Raw genomic sequence first — 19723 nt, 5'->3', positions numbered from 1 at the left:
ACATCTCTTCGGACCCATCGACATCTTTGAGCGCCCAATTGCTCACTGTGATAAGTGCAGCGGTGTTCTCCATTATTAACTGTGTTGCTGGGGTCGCCACGAATCTTGGGGCTTCTGCGACCGGATATACTGTGGTCAGTGACATCGACTCAGACTAGTGCCGTGCCAAGCACGGGGAATCTCTTAATTATACTGGAATGGATGCTGAAGAGCAATCGGGTGCGTCGCTTGTAGTGCCTTCACTGCGGAGAAAAGCCGCCTGCTCCGAAATCTAAGCGAAATTTCATTCAGTAGCTAAATCTATTTTTGGTTTTTCTATTTCCTCCAATGCCAGAGTCGTCCTTCATAGTACATGTAACGCTTAGTATTGACAAGTACCGTATCTGCGTGAGGATTCTTAGCAGGTAACTAATCGATCCAAGTCTTGAGTTGAGGACTGGTGATCTGCTTCAGCGTCAAGTACTTTACTTTTCGAAAAGAATGTAGTTGACTGTTTTGCAGATTTGTGACCAACTTCTCCGAGCTTGGAGTTTCTTCGCTGCAATCGGTAGCTGCAAAAGATTCAAATTCGCGCAGAGTTTCTCGCAGCTCCTAGAGCGGGAAGCCTTACCAGCTTCATCATCCTCTGTCTGAGAACGGACACGGATACCGAGAGGCAAGCTGTGGTTCCCCATGGATCCTAAGCAGACACCCTTGTGCTGCGGTGGTCGAGTAGGATGAACCTTCGGGCGCTCGACACCAACGCCATTTGCCTGCTTTCCACATGGCGGACAGCAAATCGCTCCAAATTGGTGGGCCGAAGGCACCCCGAAGGATGAACAGGAGTGCTATTGTGACTGATGATTGAACCTCGGATCGTCTCAAACTCAATTGTCGTCGCATTGCTCCACGCGAACAGTACATGCTCACGGACGAACCGCGTGATGGCGATGACAATTATCATAGCTTTCTTTTTTTAAATACATTTTGGCCGTGATCGGTGGTTGTTAAAGGCAATAATTTAGCAGCAACAGAAGACTTCTATAATACTTGCCTCCAGCTCTCACACAAGGCTCCGGCTTGTGAGCACAATCGCGTAATGGTGGTGGCTCCTTCAGTTACCACCTTCGAAAAACTAGGATTCGAATAGCACCTACAAATGGATGCATGACAAAAACAAGAAGAGTGTGCGTTTGAAGGCTACATGACCTACCTTGTCTTTGTTACTGTATTTGCGGTGAATACTGTACCCTCCATTACAGTAGTAAAGAAAACAACCAATTCTTTTTGGAGCTGAGATATTATTTGGATACAACCCAGGACAATAGACAAAGCATCCTCGGACAAAGCATGCACATGTACATCAAATTTATCTTGGTTGACATGAAAATGGTCCATATCACATGGATCTAACACACACAAGTAACACCACTGGCACAGTACAGTAGTTTGCAGCGTCCTTTAGCATGTGATGGAGCTCGGTTGGCCGCTGCACGAGCCCTTCGACGACGCACTCACCGTGACGCCCGAGAACGTCCAGTCCGACACCACATTCGCGTTGGCCACGACGTCGTACAGGTTGGTGGCCGTACCCGACAGACCCGAGATTGTCACGCCCTGGATGGCCACCTCGCTAGTGGCCGAACCTGTGTAGCCTCCCTTGGACTTGCTGTAGTCTGAGTGGATCACGATGGCGTTCTTGACGTTCGACAGTTTGTTGTTAGTGTACTTGACGTTGGAGACGAGACCCTTGAGACCGATGATCGTCTTGATGCGGATACCATTAACGCTGTTGATGATACTGTTGCCAGTCACCGTGAGACCCGAGACAGTGTCAGATGACGTGACGGAGTCTCCGCCCAGCGAGCCGATCGAAATGCCGTGGCCGCCGCTGCAGTAGTTGTTACTGAAGACGGTGTTGGTGCTGGACTGCATGGCGAGACAGTCGTCCTGGTTGTAGATCTTGTTGCCGGTGATGGTGACGCCGTCGTTTCGGCTGAGGTCGAAGCCGTCCGTGTTCTTAGCGGTCCCGTCACCAGCGCTGGAGTCGAGCATGAGTCCACTGATGGTGGTTTTCTCGGAGTTGAGGATACTGAAGGTGCGGAAGGGAGAATTCTTGAGCGTGAAACCCGAGAGCGTGGAACCCGTGACGGCGTGAAGACGGAAGAAGACGGGGCGACTGATGGACGTGCCCTGCTTCCAGTACCAGGCACCCTGGCCGTCGAGTGTGCCGGACCCCTTGACAGTAAGATCACTTCCGCTTAGAAGCACGAGCGGGCCTTCCCACGTCTTCGTCCCGAAGGTGGTGGTACCGGTAAACTCGATGGTGGCTCCGCTCTTCGTCTTGGTCAAGTCAAGCGTGACTCCGGCCGGAACGGTGAGCGAATCGATGATGACGGCGGCACAAGACGAGATGTCGGTGCCGGACTTGTAGGTGCCGGTGAGGGTGCAGCCGCTGCTGGCAGTGACGGTGCCGGTCGGTGACCCGGCGCCACCAGCACTGCTGGCATAGCTGCTTTGCTGTTGCTGTTGGGTGCTGCTGCCACTACTTGTGGTGCTGGTTTGCGTTTGCTGCTGAGCATTGTTGCTACCACTATTCGTGCTTTGTTGCTGTTGCTGTTGCTGTTGTTGCTGCTGCTGTTGATTGTTACTACCACTACTGGTGGCGCTGTTTTGCACTTGGTGATGCTTGTGGTGCTTGTTTTCCGCTTCCTGGCGCAGCATCGTCGAACCGTCAGTGGTGGCAGCGAGTAGCGCGAATGCGGCAAATGCAGCGGAGAGAAGCTTCATGGCGACGAGTGGATGCAGCGGTGGCTGTGTTGGTGTTGCTCCGTTGGAGACAAATTGGTAAGTGAGTCTCGGTGAGAGTCTCGCCGCGGGACCATCGTAGTCTAGTGGATCTGTCGGTGCCTGACTTAGCCACGGATATTTGTAAATTTGAGACGGGCTCTCATTGGTACAGCATGCTGTTCGAACGTCGTCTGGATCATCACATGTTGCTGGTCTTCTTTAGCGGCGCCTGAACCAGATGGACGGTTATCAGCGACTCGCTAGTGGTGGACACAATCAAACGTATCCTTTCTTGTGTGCGTGAACCCAACGACGATGTGATCACAGCGCCACAAACGAGCACATCGAAGCAGTTCGATGAAGGTAACAAGGAGATGTACGATCTACGATACCCGAACGGCTCGAGCTATTAAATATATTAATGTGTATCCTCACATTGTGGTAGTCGTAACTGCGTCACCAAGTCAAGAGCATGGAGACTGCAATACGCTATCGGTCACTTTCGGTGGTTTCTTAAAAGCAGGCAGATGTTCGAGCGTTGTCGCGGATACGCGATTGCAATATGGCGGCTTGACTTGGCCACACGAATTTGTTGAGGAGACTAACACACACTGTGACTGGGGCACTCCATGCTGCGCCCGGCACACGGTCTTCAAGGAACTATGGGACGCACGCATTACGGCAACGGTTGGCTCGGGAAATGCTTTCCAGAACGCATGGCTTTGGTGACTATAGCTGGTCGTTGTCTGGCCGTGTTGTTCGCTAGTAGCAGATGCACGCTGTCAAATCGTCGCGATCATGACCCACCAGAAGGTGGACACTTAGATCTCCCGCGACGAGATTCCAGCGAGTTGGTACGCCAACTTAAATATAGATGACAAGTTTTGGTAAAGCACAGTGATCGTCAAGTGGACGGTCAACCACATCGACATACCACCTGTCGTTTCTGGTAAACATGTGTTAACAAAGTTGACTTTTTTTTGCGTTTTTGATGTTGGGGTTGTCAGTTATTTTGTGGGCTTTGTTGCTTCCTACACTTTTGTGTGTGGTTTATTTCGGTGTGGTTTGATTTCGTCTTTACGATTTTGTCCATCTGTGGTGAATTTGCTTGCAAGTTTTTTCGCGTTTTTTAAGCTCTTTCCTGTTTTCTTTAGGTGTTTCGTCCTCGAGGGCCCCCTCCAGTTTTGTTTTTGTGTCTTCTGCTCGTTTTTTTTTCCTTTTGAATATGCAAAAGTTATTTCAACTTCAACTTTGTTAACACATGTTTACCAGAAACGACAGGTGGTATGTCGATGTGGTTGACCGTCCACTTGACGATCACTGTGCTTTACCAAAACTTGTCATCTATATTTAAGTTGGCGTACCAACTCGCTGGAATCTCGTCGCGGGAGATCTAAGTGTCCACCTTCTGGTGGGTCATGATCGCGACGATTTGACAGCGTGCATCGGCTACTAGCGAACAACACGGCCAGACAACGACCAGCTATAGTCACCAAAGCCATGCGTTCTGGAAAGCATTTCCCGTGCCAACCGTTGCCGAAATGCGTGCGTCCCATAGTTCCTTGAAGACCGTGTGCCGGGCGCAGCATGGAGTGCCCCAGTCACAGTGTGTGTTAGTCTCCTCAACAAATTCGTGTGGCCAAGTCAAGCCGCCATATTGCAATCGCGTATCCGCGACAACGCTCGAACATCTGCCTGCTTTTAAGAAACCACCGAAAGTGACCGATAGCGTATTGCAGTCTCCATGCTCTTGACTTGGTGACGCAGTTACGACTACCACAATGTGAGGATACACATTAATATATTTAATAGCTCGAGCCGTTCGGGTATCGTAGATCGTACATCTCCTTGTTACCTTCATCGAACTGCTTCGATGTGCTCGTTTGTGGCGCTGTGATCACATCGTCGTTGGGTTCACGCACACAAGAAAGGATACGTTTGATTGTGTCCACCACTAGCGAGTCGCTGATAACCGTCCATCTGGTTCAGGCGCCGCTAAAGAAGACCAGCAACATGTGATGATCCAGACGACGTTCGAACAGCATGCTGTACCAATGAGAGCCCGTCTCAAATTTACAAATATCCGTGGCTAAGTCAGGCACCGACAGATCCACTAGACTACGATGGTCCCGCGGCGAGACTCTCACCGAGACTCACTTACCAATTTGTCTCCAACGGAGCAACACCAACACAGCCACCGCTGCATCCACTCGTCGCCATGAAGCTTCTCTCCGCTGCATTTGCCGCATTCGCGCTACTCGCTGCCACCACTGACGGTTCGACGATGCTGCGCCAGGAAGCGGAAAGCAAGCACCACAAGCATCACCAAGTGCAAAACAGCGCCACCAGTAGTGGTAGTAACAATCAACAGCAGCAGCAACAACAGCAACAGCAACAGCAACAGCAACAGCAACAGCAACAGCAACAGCAACAAAGCACGAATAGTGGTAGCAACAATGCTCAGCAGCAAACGCAAACCAGCACCACAAGTAGTGGCAGCAGCACCCAACAGCAACAGCAAAGCAGCTATGCCAGCAGTGCTGGTGGCGCCGGGTCACCGACCGGCACCGTCACTGCCAGCAGCGGCTGCACCCTCACCGGCACCTACAAGTCCGGCACCGACATCTCGTCTTGTGCCGCCGTCATCATCGATTCGCTCACCGTTCCGGCCGGAGTCACGCTTGACTTGACCAAGACGAAGAGCGGAGCCACCATCGAGTTTACCGGTACCACCACCTTCGGGACGAAGACGTGGGAAGGCCCGCTCGTGCTTCTAAGCGGAAGTGATCTTACTGTCAAGGGGTCCGGCACACTCGACGGCCAGGGTGCCTGGTACTGGAAGCAGGGCACGTCCATCAGTCGCCCCGTCTTCTTCCGTCTTCACGCCGTCACGGGTTCCACGCTCTCGGGTTTCACGCTCAAGAATTCTCCCTTCCGCACCTTCAGTATCCTCAACTCCGAGAAAACCACCATCAGTGGACTCATGCTCGACTCCAGCGCTGGTGACGGGACCGCTAAGAACACGGACGGCTTCGACCTCAGCCGAAACGACGGCGTCACCATCACCGGCAACAAGATCTACAACCAGGACGACTGTCTCGCCATGCAGTCCAGCACCAACACCGTCTTCAGTAACAACTACTGCAGCGGCGGCCACGGCATTTCGATCGGCTCGCTGGGCGGAGACTCCGTCACGTCATCTGACACTGTCTCGGGTCTCACGGTGACTGGCAACAGTATCATCAACAGCGTTAATGGTATCCGCATCAAGACGATCATCGGTCTCAAGGGTCTCGTCTCCAACGTCAAGTACACTAACAACAAACTGTCGAACGTCAAGAACGCCATCGTGATCCACTCAGACTACAGCAAGTCCAAGGGAGGCTACACAGGTTCGGCCACTAGCGAGGTGGCCATCCAGGGCGTGACAATCTCGGGTCTGTCGGGTACGGCCACCAACCTGTACGACGTCGTGGCCAACGCGAATGTGGTGTCGGACTGGACGTTCTCGGGCGTCACGGTGAGTGCGTCGTCGAAGGGCTCGTGCAGCGGCCAACCGAGCTCCATCACATGCTAAAGGACGCTGCAAACTACTGTACTGTGCCAGTGGTGTTACTTGTGTGTTAGATCCATGTGATATGGACCATTTTCATGTCAACCAAGATAAATTTGATGTACATGTGCATGCTTTGTCCGAGGATGCTTTGTCTATTGTCCTGGGTTGTATCCAAATAATATTTCAGCTCCAAAAAGAATTGGTTGTTTTCTTTACTACTGTAATGGAGGGTACAGTATTGACCGCAAATACAGTAACAAAGACAAGGTAGGTCATGTAGCCTTCAAACGCACACTCTTCTTGTTTTTGTCATGCATCCATTTGTAGGTGCTATTTGAATCCTAGTTTTTCGAAGGTGGTAACTGAAGGAGCCACCACCATTACGCGATTGTGCTCACAAGCCGGAGCCTTGTGTGAGAGCTGGAGGCAAGTATTATAGAAGTCTTCTGTTGCTGCTAAATTATTGCCTTTAACAACCACCGATCACGGCCAAAATGTATTTAAAAAAAAGAAAGCTATGATAATTGTCATCGCCATCACGCGGTTCGTCCGTGAGCATGTACTGTTCGCGTGGAGCAATGCGACGACAATTGAGTTTGAGACGATCCGAGGTTCAATCATCAGTCACAATAGCACTCCTGTTCATCCTTCGGGGTGCCTTCGGCCCACCAATTTGGAGCGATTTGCTGTCCGCCATGTGGAAAGCAGGCAAATGGCGTTGGTGTCGAGCGCCCGAAGGTTCATCCTACTCGACCACCGCAGCACAAGGGTGTCTGCTTAGGATCCATGGGGAACCACAGCTTGCCTCTCGGTATCCGTGTCCGTTCTCAGAGTCTTACCCGTCTCATTCATCAATTTGCTTCCTCTTGAAGAAATCAGCACTCGTCTCCGTCAAATATGAAGATCTTCGCGCACTCTTTCGCCGTTGTCGCCCTCCTCGTTGCTGCAGTAAACGGGTTCGACGTTTACCAAAACGACTACACCCAGCAATCTGAGGCGAGCGAGGTGGGCCAGGTGTCTCCGGCGAGCCAAGTGAGCGATGATTCCCCGAGTCAGGTGGACCCGGTGCAGCAAGATAACGGCTGTACGCTGTCTGGTAGCTACGTGCAGGGTACCAACGTCTCGCATTGCAACACTGTTATCATTGACTCGCTTTCCGTGCCCGCTGGTGTGACGCTCGACCTGTCCAACTTGACGAGTGGTGCTCACATTCATTTCCAGGGCACCACGACATTCGGCCAAAAGGTACGTCTGTGCCGTCCATTGAACAGTTGTTCGTCTCTAATCCACTTTTTATCATTGCTATTGCAGCTTTGGGATGGCCCGCTTTTGAAGCTAAAGGGAACCGACCTCTCAGTCACCGGTCCCGGCACTCTGGATGGCCAGGGATCCTGGTATTGGCCGCACGGACAAAACGTCACTAAGCCCGTCTTCTTCAAAATGAATCGCGTCATCAACTCGACGCTCTCGGGATTCAACTTAATCAACGTTCCCTACCGCACCTTCAGTATTGGCAACTCGAACTACACGACCATCACTGGACTCACGCTGAACTCCACCGCGGGTAACGGCATCGCGAAGAACACGGACGGCTTTGATCTCAGCAAGAATGACCACTTCACCATCACTGGCAACCGGATCTACAACCAGGATGACTGTCTTGCCATGCAGTCCAGTACGAACACGGTCTTCAGTAACAACTACTGTAGCGGTGGTCACGGTATTTCGATCGGCTCTTTGGGTGGTGACAAGCAGGACTCGTCAACCACAGTAGCAGGTCTTCTGGTCAAGGGCAACACGATCGTGAATAGTGATAACGGTATCCGAATCAAGACTATCATCGGACTTCAGGGGTTGGTTACGGACGCTTCGTACATTGACAACAAGCTGGTCAACGTCAAGAATGCAATTGTCATGCATTCAGACTACAACAAAACCAAGGGCGGGTACTCTGGGATTCCCACTAGCCTTGTTAACATCACGAACATCAAGATCGACGGGCTGTCTGGATCCGCAACGAACCTCTACGACGTTGTGGTGAACCCGGACGTGGTGTCCAACTGGGAATTCAATAACATCGCCGTGAACGCCACGAACGTCGGTCAATGCAATGGCGGACCGAGCAACGTACAGTGCTAATGCAACGAACCCCTTTCGAGCATGTATCCATGGGTTTTTGCCGTAAACAATCATGCCATGGGTGTCCAAATTCCGGGCCAAAGAGGGGCTAAAGAATTTTCGCATTGGCCAACGGAACACAACGAACTGGTGGCAATAAGAAATGAAAAAGAATTGTCAATCTCTTGGCTCCTAAAGGATGATTCATATTTTCCTAGTACATCCGTGAAGCAACGTGGAGCGCAAGAACATTGTGCCTAGTAAATGAACCTATCTACATACGACGGACGGTGACGGTTCCACTGGAGCCGGGGCATCCGCTGTTTGTTTTGGTGCCCGAGATTCGTATGGTGTCGTACGTTGAAGGGTCTCAAAGACTCTACTGACATTGCTATTGTCCCCACCTCACGAACGTCGCGACGACGGGACAATCATCATGTTCACGACCAGGACGACTGGTTTAGACGGTCCGACCTTCAAAAAGCAACCTCGTCGCCGTCCCGTTAACAAGCTGAGTATTTAGGCCACGAATTTTGTCCGATTTGCTGTATCCCATGTGGAAAACAGGCAAGTGGCGTGACGGTAATATTGACCATAAACCTTGTGAGTTACCTACTAGTACTTTAATACTCGTTTTAATTCATTCTATCACCGAGAAAATAATCAGGATAGGCCCCGTGATACCAACGCGGGCTCAGCTCATTCTTCAAATTACCTCGTGGTAAGCAAGAGCCCATTTCCATTGCAAGCGTCTTCACACCAACAATGAAGCTCTTCAAGTCCACTCTCGCCATTCTCGCCCTCGTGGCTGCTATGGTCAACGGAGACGACGTGGATCAAAGTGAAGTCGTCCAACAGTCTCAAGAAAACCAGGACTACGAGGTGGGGCAGGTTTCTCCTGCAAGTCAGGTTGGTCAAGATTCTCCGTACCAGGTGGACCAGGACGACACCTGCACGCTAACCGGCAACTACACAGAGGGCACCGATGTCTCGCAATGCAGCACCATTGTCATCGACTCGTTGTCGGTGCCTGCTGGTGTAATGCTTGACCTTACCAATGTCACGGACGGTGCCAACATCAAGTTCCAGGGAACGTCGACCTTCGGGCCGAAGGTAAGAACACACAATTTATCTCTAATATAGCGTCTAACTCTTATCGCGTAGCTGTGGGCAGGTCCGCTTATTAAGCTCACGGGAAATGACCTCACTGTGACCGGGCCTGGCACGCTCGATGGCCAGGGCGCGTGGTACTGGCCGCAGGGTCAGAACATCACTCGTCCGGTGTTCTTCCGCCTCAGCAGAGTTGCCAACTCGAAGCTGTCGGGCTTCACCATTAAGAACATGCCGTTCCGCACCTTCAGCATCCTCAGTTCAAACTACACGACGATCTCTGAGCTCACGATCGACTCTCGTGCAGGCAACGGCAGCGCCAAGAACACGGACGGCTTCGACCTGAGCAGAAACAACCACGTGACCATCACTAACAACCGAGTGTACAACCAGGACGACTGCCTGGCCATGCAGTCCAGCTCGAACACGGTCTTTAGCAACAACTACTGCAGCGGCTCGCACGGTATTTCCATCGGCTCGCTCGGTGGCCCAGAGCAGAACGTCAATACGACCGTCTCTGGTCTGCTGGTCAAGGACAACACGATCGTGAACAGCACAAACGGCATCCGTATCAAGACCATCATTGGCCTCAAGGGACTGGTGACCAACGTCACCTACACCAACAACAGGCTTGTCAACGTCAAGCACGCTATTGTCATGCACTCGGACTACAACAAAACCAAGGGCGGGTACTCCGGCATCCCCTCCAGTCTGGTCAACATCACCAACATCAAGATCGACGGCCTTTTCGGCTCGGCCACGAACCTGTACGATATTGTAGCCAACCCGGCCGTGGTGTCCAACTGGGAGTTCAAGAACGTCGCGGTTAACGCTACGAACATTGGCAAGTGCCAGGGCGGACCGAGCAACGTGCAGTGCTAAGGAGGAGTAGAGTTTTTATGCCGTATACACAACATGATTGTTACGCGTGGGGCATCTGTTCCACTTCAACTTGTGACTTGATTTTTGTATGCATGGGGATCGGATCTTGAAAGGTCATTAACCGGATCTTCATATGAGTCGCTTACGCGCCGTCGCGGCGCTGGCCATGGCCTTCACGGCGTTAATGACGGTGGCCATCGCGTTTTCTATCGCGCGAGCCAACCGCGTGTACGTAGGCGGGTTGGCCTGGCCGTTCCTCTCGGACTTGGGGCGTGGTGAGTTCGACCAGCCGATGGCTTGATACTCTTCACCTCACGTTAGCGTTGACACAGATCCGCCCGGCTCGTACGTACTCTTCTTGGGCCTCAACATCGTGGCCGTGCTGCTTGGACTCACGTGGAGCTTCAATCACGAGTACAAGCAGCGATACCTGCAGCAGAGCCTGGAGAACGGCCAGATCTCGCGCGGCCTGAACTCGCTGTCGTTCGTGAGCTGCATCTTCGGCGTCGTGGGCGCCTTCGGGCTCCCCGTGTTCGCTTCCTTTAACGCCTCGCCGGCACTGCACTATAACTCTGCCTTCGGGTTTCTCCTCTGCGAGACAGTGGCCATGTTTACTAATGTACGCAGCAGTGTCTGCTTCTTTGTGGCCATCTAGCTGACCTGTTTTGGTAGACATACTTGAACTATCGGATCTTCCTAGTGAAGCGCGCTGAGATGGACGCCGGCGTATTCATCACAGACCGGTATGGCCCGCGCAGCGTCTCTCGGATCAAACTGGGCGAGCTGCAAGCTGTCAAGCGTGGTTTCCTCATCGAGCTGTCGTGTGTGGCTCTCTACTCCATGTGCGTGCTGGTGTATCTGCCTGTGCTGTACAATGGTGTCAAGGCTCCGCATCTCACTATAAAAGAGGTAGACGTGCACTCAATAGAGCTGCTGGAATGTGAACTGACTAGAGTTACAGTGTGTTGCTCTGAAGCTCGGGGAGAATTACTGCAGCTCGACCATGCGGCTCGACGATGTGTACACCAAGCTCTGGGATTATGGTAAGCTTGAACCGGTTGGTTCTTTCCGTCTGGGAGACTCAGATGACGCGCTAATACTGTGCTTGGTAGAGAAAGATATCGCAGTGCACCAGGTGCGTGCACTGGCGCAGCTCGGTTGCATGCTGACGCTCGTAGGGTACACGCTGAGCTTCTTCGCCGACAACAAGGAGGAAGAGATCATGAAGGACAAGGACCGCACGGAAGCCACCATTATCTACTACCAGCACAGCGCGTCCATCCGTAATCCACGGAAACCCAGCCGAACCAGTACGCAGCGGAGCAGGTCCACGTCCAGCTCCGTCAGTGAGCCGTCCAAGTACACCAGTGGTTTTCGAGGATAGTGTCTGTAGGATTCTGTAGTGATGGAAATACACAAGTTGTCGTAACTCCCGCGTGTCGTTCTTGAAAGTCGCCGTGCGCCACTACTATACAGCTCTGAAACTCCGCGCCTTCTCCCATTCCCTGGTATCATGGCGTTCCCGTACCCGGTGAACACGCGCGTGACAGCACGTCATGTCGACAAGATCCAACTCGAACGTCGACGGCAGGAGGTGGAGCACAACGCACTGCACAAATTCGCACAGGGCAACCAGTTGCAAACGCTTCAGAACCAGTCGGACGCCAATGTGGCATCCCGTCGCCGCATGAATCACGCGGCTCAGTTGTCGGCCGAACGAATGTTGGAAGAGTCTCACGCTCGGAAGATCAGCGAGCGGCAACGCTCCGCACGGGAGCGTCAGCAGAACGAGGCGCTGGCCAATGCACTCGAAACCAGCAAAAAAGCCCAGGAACAGAAGGAGCGAGACGTGCAGCGGATCTGTGAAGCCAGCGAGGAACTGCGCCAACTCGAGTCGTTCCTCCGGACGGCCTACATGAACAAGGAGCGGGCCACGCAACAGCTCGAGCGTGAAACGTTGGCCACTCAGGATCGTCAACGTGAAGCTGCGATCGATCAGCAAATGGAATACGACCGTCAACGCGCGCTCGTGGACATGCAGAACCAGGAGCTGAGGAAACGTGTCGAGGCCGAACAGGGCAAACAGGTGCTGCAGTCTCAAATGCTGCAGCGACAAGAGCTCCGTCGTGAAGCGCAGCTTGAAGCGGACTTCGAACGGCTCAAGATTGAGAAGCTGATGCAACAGGTGGAAGAGGAAGATGCCGCGGAGCTGGCGCGCAGAGAAAAAGCTCGCGAACAGACCCGCGAGATGATCGAGCAAACGCATCGAGAGCGCGACAGAGCGAGGCAGGAACAGCTTGATGCTATTCGACGGGAGGACGAGGCCATCGCAGAGTACCAGCGACGGGTGCAGGCGCGCGAGGCGGACATCAAGGCCGCCTCGGATGTCAAGAAGGCGCACGAGGACGCCATGTTCCGTGCCGTCGAGGCCGAGATCCAGGCCAAAATGCGCGAGGAAGAAGAGATCGAACGTCTGCGCGACGAGCTGTGGGAGGAGGAACTGCTGCAGAAGAAGCGCGCGCAGGAGGAGGAGAGGATCGCCGCCAAGCAGCAGGCCAAGGAGGACATGATGCGCAGCAACGAGATGCAGATGCAGCTCAAACAGGAGCTGCTGGCCCGCCAACGCGCTGACGAAGATGCCTTCAACGAGATGCTCAGGGAGCGGTTCCGGTCCGAGGAACGCCGCGAGATGGAGCTGGCCGCTTTCCGCCGGAAGCAGCGCGAGCAGTTCGTGGAGGAGATCGCACGACACCGCGCACTCAAGCAGGAGATGGTATACGCCGAGCTGCAGCGCGAACGTCGTGAGCGGGAGCGCCAGGAACAGGACGAGAACTACCGACGCCAGGTGGTGGAGGCTGCCAAACAGCGACTTCTGCGCGAGCACGCCGACGTGTTGCAAGGGTATCTGCCGCGAGCTCTGCGACCATCGTCCTCGTCGTCTTCCAATGGCTCGATCTTCCGTTGATCCGTTGATTCTAATAGCATGCAAATCTTTATTCACTGAGTTATACCTTTTGAGATCTTGACCAGCCAACAGCCAACAGTTTGTATTATTTCTTCGGTATCTGCCAAGCAGGTTTATCCGTCTGAATGCTATGAAAGGAACCTCAGTTAGCTGAAACCACAACAGCTTTAAGGAACAGAGCAGCATCTCACCTGGTTGTGTGGCCCGGCAGCCTCATGCTGTCGTGCCTTGGTGCAGTGATGCAGCTAACTGAGTTCGAAGACCTTAGGTTGGTGGTCTGGCTCGCTTATCTGTAAATCTTGAGCGAGCGGTCCATGGACGTGGAGGCCAGGAAGCTCGAGTCCGGCGCGAACTGGACGCCTGTGACGGCAGCCTTGTGGTCGCTCAGCGTCTTGACCACTTCCCAGTGGTTCTTGCTCACCTCCTTCAGCACCTGAACACTCTGTACGCTCGCAACAGCGAGATGAGAGCCGCTGGCGTCGAAGTTGATGGAGTGGATGGCTCCCAGCTTGAGCTTGGGCTGCTCCTTCTTCAGGTCCAACTCGAAGAAGCTCGTGGCCTTGCGCAGATCCCAGAGCTTCACCACGCCGTCTTCGCTTCCCGACGCTAGATGGTAGCCGTTCTCCGAAAAGCCCAGCGCCGTCACAGGCGCAGCGTGGCCCTCGAACGTCACGACGTTGGAGAGAGAGTTCACCGCCCACATCTGCACCAATTTGCTCTTAGCAGCCGTGCCGAAGATGCCGCCGTCCGGATGGAATCGAGCGCAACGCGCCTCGTTCGCCGCCTTTTTGGGCTTGCCGGCCGATGCGTCGGGCATGGCCAGCTCGCCGTTGAGCGTGTAGCGTGAGAGCAGGTGGCCGCGACGCACGTCGTGGATGGCCCACGTCGCGTCAAGTGAGCCGGACAAGACGTAGTTGCCCGTTGGGTGGATGGAAGAGCTGGCCACCGCGTCATCGAAGCCGTCGAGCGTATAGCCGACGCCGTATCCCTGTTCCTGCGGGGTCCACAGCTTCACTGTCTTGTCGTGCGACGCCGTGAGTACCATGTCGGCCGTTGGGTGGAACTCCACATGGCTGAGCTTCTTGCTGTGGCCCGTCAGTGTGGCCACGAGCTGCTGTTTGTCCGTGTCGAAGATCTTGGCGTGTTTGTCCACTCCGCCCGTGGCCACCAGCGTCGGCCGCTTGCTGTCGATGGCCACGCACGTGACGCCGGGCTTGTCCGAGTCGTGCAGCGTGTGGCTTGAGGCCATTTTCCAGTCGGCCAGGCCACTGAGCAGCGCGGCCCGCTGCGGCCCGTCCTTCTTTTTAAAGGCCTTGCGCTTCTTGGCCAGCTCCTTCTGCTTCGCCTCAACGGTGGCCAGCACCTCGGGAGCAAGCGCGGCGCCGGTCTGCGCGCCGTCCTGCATGTCCACGTCGTCCTGTTCACCCGATGCCAGCTGTGTGACGCGCTCCTTAAGTGTGGCATTCTCTGCGTTCAGGCGCGCAATAACGCGGCAAGCGGCGTCGTGCTGGTACAGCGCGTGGCTCAGTTCCTGACGCGTCTGTTCCAGATGCTGCTTGAGCGTGAAAGTCTCGAGAATAACGGCGTCCCACTCGTTCTGGAACGTGGCCAATAGCTGCGGGATGCTGGCCGCCTCGGGCGCGAAGGCCGCCGCCTTGGCCGACGTGGCCGAAGACTTGGTTGACGGGGCCGCCTTCAGCGCTAGCAGATCCTGCTCGGCGTCCAATTCTTCGCCCGTAACGGGACAGCGCTGCTGGTTCTGCTCCAAGTACTTGAGCAGCAGACGCTTCTCGAACACGTGGCCCGACTTGAGCGACACCACGGGCTCCACAGGCACCTGGCCACTTAGACTGCACAACATCATCTTTAGTGTTGCGAGCGGGAGGATTTTGGGCGAATGAATGGCCAGCGATCATTTCGATACATTTGATCTCGTTTCAGTATGTCAATCATTCATCGCATTTTTAATCTATGGCACAGCGATGGAGCAGCGATGGTGGATGTAGGACTCGCCGTTCACGTCGTTATAGCGCCTCTAGTTTATCATACTCTGTGCTGCCTAGAGTGCTTGGCGTCTCTATTTCGTTCTCAAGTTCGGCTTCGGGTGACGTCTCTGCTCTTCGGTTTGGTGCTTAGGTATCTCATCTCGGATCCGCACAAGGTCTTCTTCTGTATGGGTCTTATGCCTATCGTTCACAGACCTCACCCGGCTCAGCGTGCGCGACAGCGTCTTCAATGAACCTTCGCACGGACCGCCCAAGCTTGCAGTCCAGAAAGGCCCACCCGTTGTGATGCTGCGGTCGAGTGGGGCAGTCATAGCTGAGCCACCGCTGACTGAGTGTGCGTCGGCGGTGCCGGTGGATCCTACACGAGAGTGCGCGTGTGGCATGAAGGTGTTGGATGCGTAATGGACTGAGCATGAAGCTGCACACCCCTCGTCTGAAATCGTAAGGTGCCGTGTTGGATGCGGGAGATCCATGCAGGCTCGAGGACGTGACGCACACGAGCGCAGCCACTGCCGACTGATCTTGTGTGACTGCGGCAAGATGGTGCCGACTGCGTCACTGGAGCTGCATCGCACTGCCGTAGATGCAAACGACGGTGTGCTGTCACCTGGTGTCGTTCCTGCGGACCGGGACCCGGTCGTTCCGTGTAGACTACCTGGTTGTGCAGCGAGTATGCGTGCGTCTCGCCGTGATGACCACGAGAAACACGACTGTTTGTTTCGACTTGTACCGTGTCGGCGCTGTGGCGTCGAAAACCTCGCCGGGGAGATGGATACGCATTTGTCTCGTGAATGCACGCAACGACGACAGTCTCAACTGACGCTCTGTGTGTGTGGCAAGATGGTCAGGAGAGGCTCGATGGAGACGCATCGGACCAACGAATGCAGTCGAAGAGAAGCTACCAGCGACGAAACTGTACAGAGAGCACCATCACTGTCCGTTCTGGTGGAATGTAGACTACCGGGTTGTACTGCTCGCGTGGTCGAGATGCTGCGAGAGAGTCATGAACGTGACTGCAGTTTCCGTCTAGTCATGAGTCCGCAGTGTTCAACTGAGCATCCTGCAATGAAAATGGAGCAGCATTTAACCGGGTGCACTAAACAAACAGAGCCTCAACCGATTCTCTGTGCTTGTGGAAAACTCGTTATGAAGGGGGCCATTCAGTGTGGTCGGAAGCAACATGCAGCAGATATGACATATCTAGCCGATGCATGTGCGTGCTCAGAAGTATGTACTGCAGTCCATGAGTGCGTTTGCGTCTCCCAGTGTCGTGGTACCTAAGCTCAACAAGAAATTCATTCAAGGACCTCTCAGTCCAAAAAGATTACGAAGCCACCTGCGGTCTCTATGATTTATCAATATTTATGAGTCAACTCCCGGGTCTCGAGTTTTCAGTCTAAGGACCACCCTACAAATGTGTATCTAACAGCAAGTATACTACCGGGAGGTGCACAGTCGATGGATGAAGCTTTTGAAGGTCGCTCGAATGCGCGAGAAAGTGACCGCTCGATGTGAAGTACCGATGGCATCGCTAGCCACTAGATCTTGGGCTGTTGCAGCGTCTCCAAGTGATTGATCCCATGTCAAGTCACAGCTTTTGCCAGATCGAGGACCTATTGGGTCATTATTGAAACCATCAACAACTCTACAGGTGACGAAAGAATTGGTGATCTCTCCCCTCAGACACAAAATGATGGAAGAACATCGAGGCTCACCGTCCCTACAGCTAGAGTTGTGCCGTCTCCAAGGGAAGACGTCGTGTCACCAACAACAGCTCCCAGTGACGAGTACAATTGCGACAGCTACCCCTCGCCGTGTCAAGGGCTCGCAGAAGTTCTGCCTTTCGTAATTCATCCTAGTTGTCCAGTAAATTTAGTTAAAACGATGACTGCAATGCGTACACTTTCATCAAAGAGTCATCGTTCCTAAGCTTATTTTAAATCGAGGCGAACCTGGATACCGTACCTTACAAAATAAATGCTTAACAGCAGTTCGGCGATTTTCGCGTGTTTTATTCTGTTTGGATTTTTCTTAACAGAAGAAGCAGATTTCATATCTTCGAAACAGAATTATATTTAAGTTAAAATGATAGAGCGACAATTTATAGCCGCCTAAGCATTTGCCTCTCGTCTTCATGGAGAACGTGTCGTCCAAGAACAAGTCGAACAAAGCGGTGGCTAAGAGTACAAGAGGTGCGAACACAGATAAACCGTGCTCAAGCTCAAATCCGAATTGTCATCTATAAGCAAACCGACCTCTTAGATTGACATAAAGAAACGATTTCTAAGCTGGAAAGTGACATTCGATCCCTTCTGATGGAAAGTACGACGTAGATCTGTGTTCAGGTAATTCATTGGTTGAGGAGCTGTGTTGGCTATAAACCAAGGCCAAAACAAAATTCGTAAAGTGGAGTACTGCTAAAAAAAATACATTGTCGAGCAAGACCCGCGTACAGCAGACACAGAGCTCGTTCAAGAGCACATCGCCCGACTTAAAGGCAACGGTCTGTATTGTGCGCTGCTTCAGATCCAACACGTGGAAGATTAGCGCTGAGAGAAAACTTTCTGTTTCAATATATCAACTCATTAAAAACATTGAGAAGTATGTATTGAATGCTCACATCCCGCGATGTCTTTCCGGTTGATTTTAGACCAATGAGAATGTTGCTATTTTACACCAAATCTTCACACGAAAATAGCAGTTTCACGAAATATTCGCGTGCTTTAACGTTAAGACGGCAGAAAAGATTTACTTTGTGAGGTACTGTAATTTGGTTATGTAAAAGTCTGTTTTGGAGAAACAAACTATTTGAGCGTTTAGACAGAACCGGTCGATATTAAGCACTCTAATAAATATAAAAATAACAACTATTAAGAACATATAATATTAATAGACATTTTCTCAAATCTTCCCATACCCATTTCCATGTAAACTCTAATAAATTGCCAAAGAGCATTCCAGATGTTTCAGTTTGTGGGAATGGACAAGCTTCCCATAGATCCGGCGAATTTACGGGAATTTGAACCTATCTCTGATTTGTACCTGCTAGATTTTATATTTGTAGGTGGGAACAGCAACGGGAAAGAAGCGAAACCTCTCTATTAGAGAGCTTTCGCAACTTTCCGTTCCTACTGCAATTTCTACATGGAAAGGTACGTTGGAGCGCTTTATCAGCATCCTCACAGTTTAAAAATGCACGCATATTACGAATGTTTGAAAACGTTTAAAAGGGCATTTTGTTCTTTCTCTACATCCAGAGTCCTAGCCCGTGATAGTAGATTACTTTTTATGTTTAATGTAAAGTGTCGACATCATTTTAATGATGTCGACACTTTAATACAAAGCTCATTTAAGAAATCACAGCCTACAGGCCTCTATATAGTTTCTAGAAAAACATAAAAAGATATATTGTTTCGATATAAAAAATGTCTGAAAGTAGGATGTAGCCTATTAAGTGTAACATCGAACTAAATATCCTAGTTTGGAATTGGCAGCGATTCAGGTCATGGACGTATTTTCGACCAACTCGCAGTATTAATAGAGAAGCTGCTTAGCACATCCAAACACTACCATTGTATTGTTCCTTTCACTTGTTTTGGCGGGTGGAGTGTTATTTCGGGCGGAATTAGATCGGCTGTCTTGCCTCATTTAATACTAATTAAGCATAATATTGTGTACTCTTCCTCTACACCGCTGATCAGCGTGTTATTTATAGATGCAATCCTCGGAGATACGCCTATTTTTACAGGTCAGCAAACCTTCTTATCATATTCATAATAAGAGCTTCATTTGGTATCCCTTACTCCGGCTTGATTAGCTTTTTCGTCTTAAAGCAGGCTCACCTTCCTAGCCCTAAAACCGGCAGAGATGGAACAACCCATAATTAACATGGAATTAGTTGACCATAGAGCTTAATTAATGCTGAGAAGGGTATAGAATTAGGCCAGAATAACTGAAAAACAATTATAATAAAGACCCTTATACAACGCGTTGTATTATTGTCGGATCTCGTGGGCCTTTGCACCCTTTGAGTTACCGAGCTTTGGCATATACTGAGCCAAGTACTAATGGTCCATGAAGGTCTGCACACGTGGGGTAGATTCACACTGCCGGATCCAGCATAATTTGTATACCGTAAATCCTTTGAATCACCGAGCTAATAATTACTAATATTCTGTGACATGCAAACTTTAGTACTTCATAGTATAAGTATAATATAATTTATAACTCAGCCTATCTTAGCCAAAGCAGGGCAGTGCAATGTCCCCCCCCCCCCCTCCTCCTCCAACAATAACAGATCGACGTATGTTGCTGGCT

The 19723-nt window shown here is 52.0% G+C and overlaps 7 protein-coding genes across 8 annotated transcripts; 5 read left to right on the top strand and 2 right to left on the bottom strand.

Annotated features, from left to right (window-relative positions):
- Positions 1-1268: 1268 nt before the first annotated feature.
- On the bottom strand, positions 1269-2769 carry PPTG_15165 (hypothetical protein; the record flags this gene model as incomplete). The annotated part of the gene is made up of 1 exon (XM_008912527.1): positions 1269-2769. The coding sequence occupies one exon, from the start codon at positions 2767-2769 to the stop codon at positions 1441-1443; it is 1329 nt and encodes a 442-aa protein (XP_008910775.1). The 3' UTR covers positions 1269-1440.
- Positions 2770-4938: 2169 nt separating this feature from the next.
- On the top strand, positions 4939-6346 carry PPTG_15164 (hypothetical protein; the record flags this gene model as incomplete). The annotated part of the gene is made up of 1 exon (XM_008912526.1): positions 4939-6346. The coding sequence occupies exon 1, from the start codon at positions 4988-4990 to the stop codon at positions 6344-6346; it is 1359 nt and encodes a 452-aa protein (XP_008910774.1). The 5' UTR covers positions 4939-4987.
- Positions 6347-6805: 459 nt separating this feature from the next.
- PPTG_15163 (hypothetical protein) lies at positions 6806-8738 on the top strand. The gene is made up of 2 exons (XM_008912525.1): positions 6806-7570; positions 7637-8738. The coding sequence occupies exons 1-2, from the start codon at positions 7223-7225 to the stop codon at positions 8462-8464; spliced, it is 1176 nt and encodes a 391-aa protein (XP_008910773.1). The 5' UTR covers positions 6806-7222; the 3' UTR covers positions 8465-8738.
- A 470-nt stretch (positions 8739-9208) lies between these two features.
- PPTG_15162 (hypothetical protein) lies at positions 9209-10435 on the top strand (the record flags this gene model as incomplete). Its single annotated transcript, XM_008912524.1, has 2 exons — positions 9209-9556; positions 9608-10435. 2 exons carry the CDS (start codon positions 9209-9211, stop codon positions 10433-10435), a joined length of 1176 nt encoding a protein of 391 aa, XP_008910772.1.
- Positions 10436-10525: 90 nt separating this feature from the next.
- On the top strand, positions 10526-13460 carry PPTG_15161 (hypothetical protein). Its single transcript, XM_008912523.1, has 6 exons — positions 10526-10710; positions 10768-11054; positions 11108-11344; positions 11397-11478; positions 11548-11794; positions 11888-13460. The coding sequence occupies exons 1-6, from the start codon at positions 10569-10571 to the stop codon at positions 13398-13400; spliced, it is 2508 nt and encodes an 835-aa protein (XP_008910771.1). The 5' UTR covers positions 10526-10568; the 3' UTR covers positions 13401-13460.
- PPTG_15160 lies at positions 13255-15292 on the bottom strand. Of its 2 annotated transcripts, none has more exons than XM_008912521.1 (2): positions 13592-15292; positions 13255-13528 (listed from the first exon to the last, which is right to left on the bottom strand). In XM_008912521.1, the coding sequence occupies exon 1, from the start codon at positions 15262-15264 to the stop codon at positions 13687-13689; it is 1578 nt and encodes a 525-aa protein (XP_008910769.1). In that variant the 5' UTR covers positions 15265-15292; the 3' UTR covers positions 13255-13528; positions 13592-13686. The 2 variants fall into 2 exon arrangements, with proteins under 2 accessions (XP_008910769.1, XP_008910770.1); XM_008912522.1 differs by having other exon boundaries at positions 13420-13521; positions 13592-15286.
- A 55-nt stretch (positions 15293-15347) lies between these two features.
- Positions 15348-17293, top strand: PPTG_15159 (hypothetical protein). Its single transcript, XM_008912520.1, has one exon. The coding sequence runs from the start codon at positions 15878-15880 to the stop codon at positions 16685-16687; it is 810 nt and encodes a 269-aa protein (XP_008910768.1). The 5' UTR covers positions 15348-15877; the 3' UTR covers positions 16688-17293.
- Positions 17294-19723: the final 2430 nt, after the last annotated feature.

Source organism: Phytophthora parasitica (assembly GCF_000247585.1).
Source record: "Phytophthora parasitica INRA-310 unplaced genomic scaffold supercont2.48, whole genome shotgun sequence".
Classification (NCBI taxonomy): Eukaryota; Oomycota; class Peronosporomycetes; order Peronosporales; family Peronosporaceae; genus Phytophthora; species Phytophthora nicotianae.
Note: the sequence above shows the minus strand (reverse complement) of the source record. Positions and strands in the feature narration are given on the sequence as shown.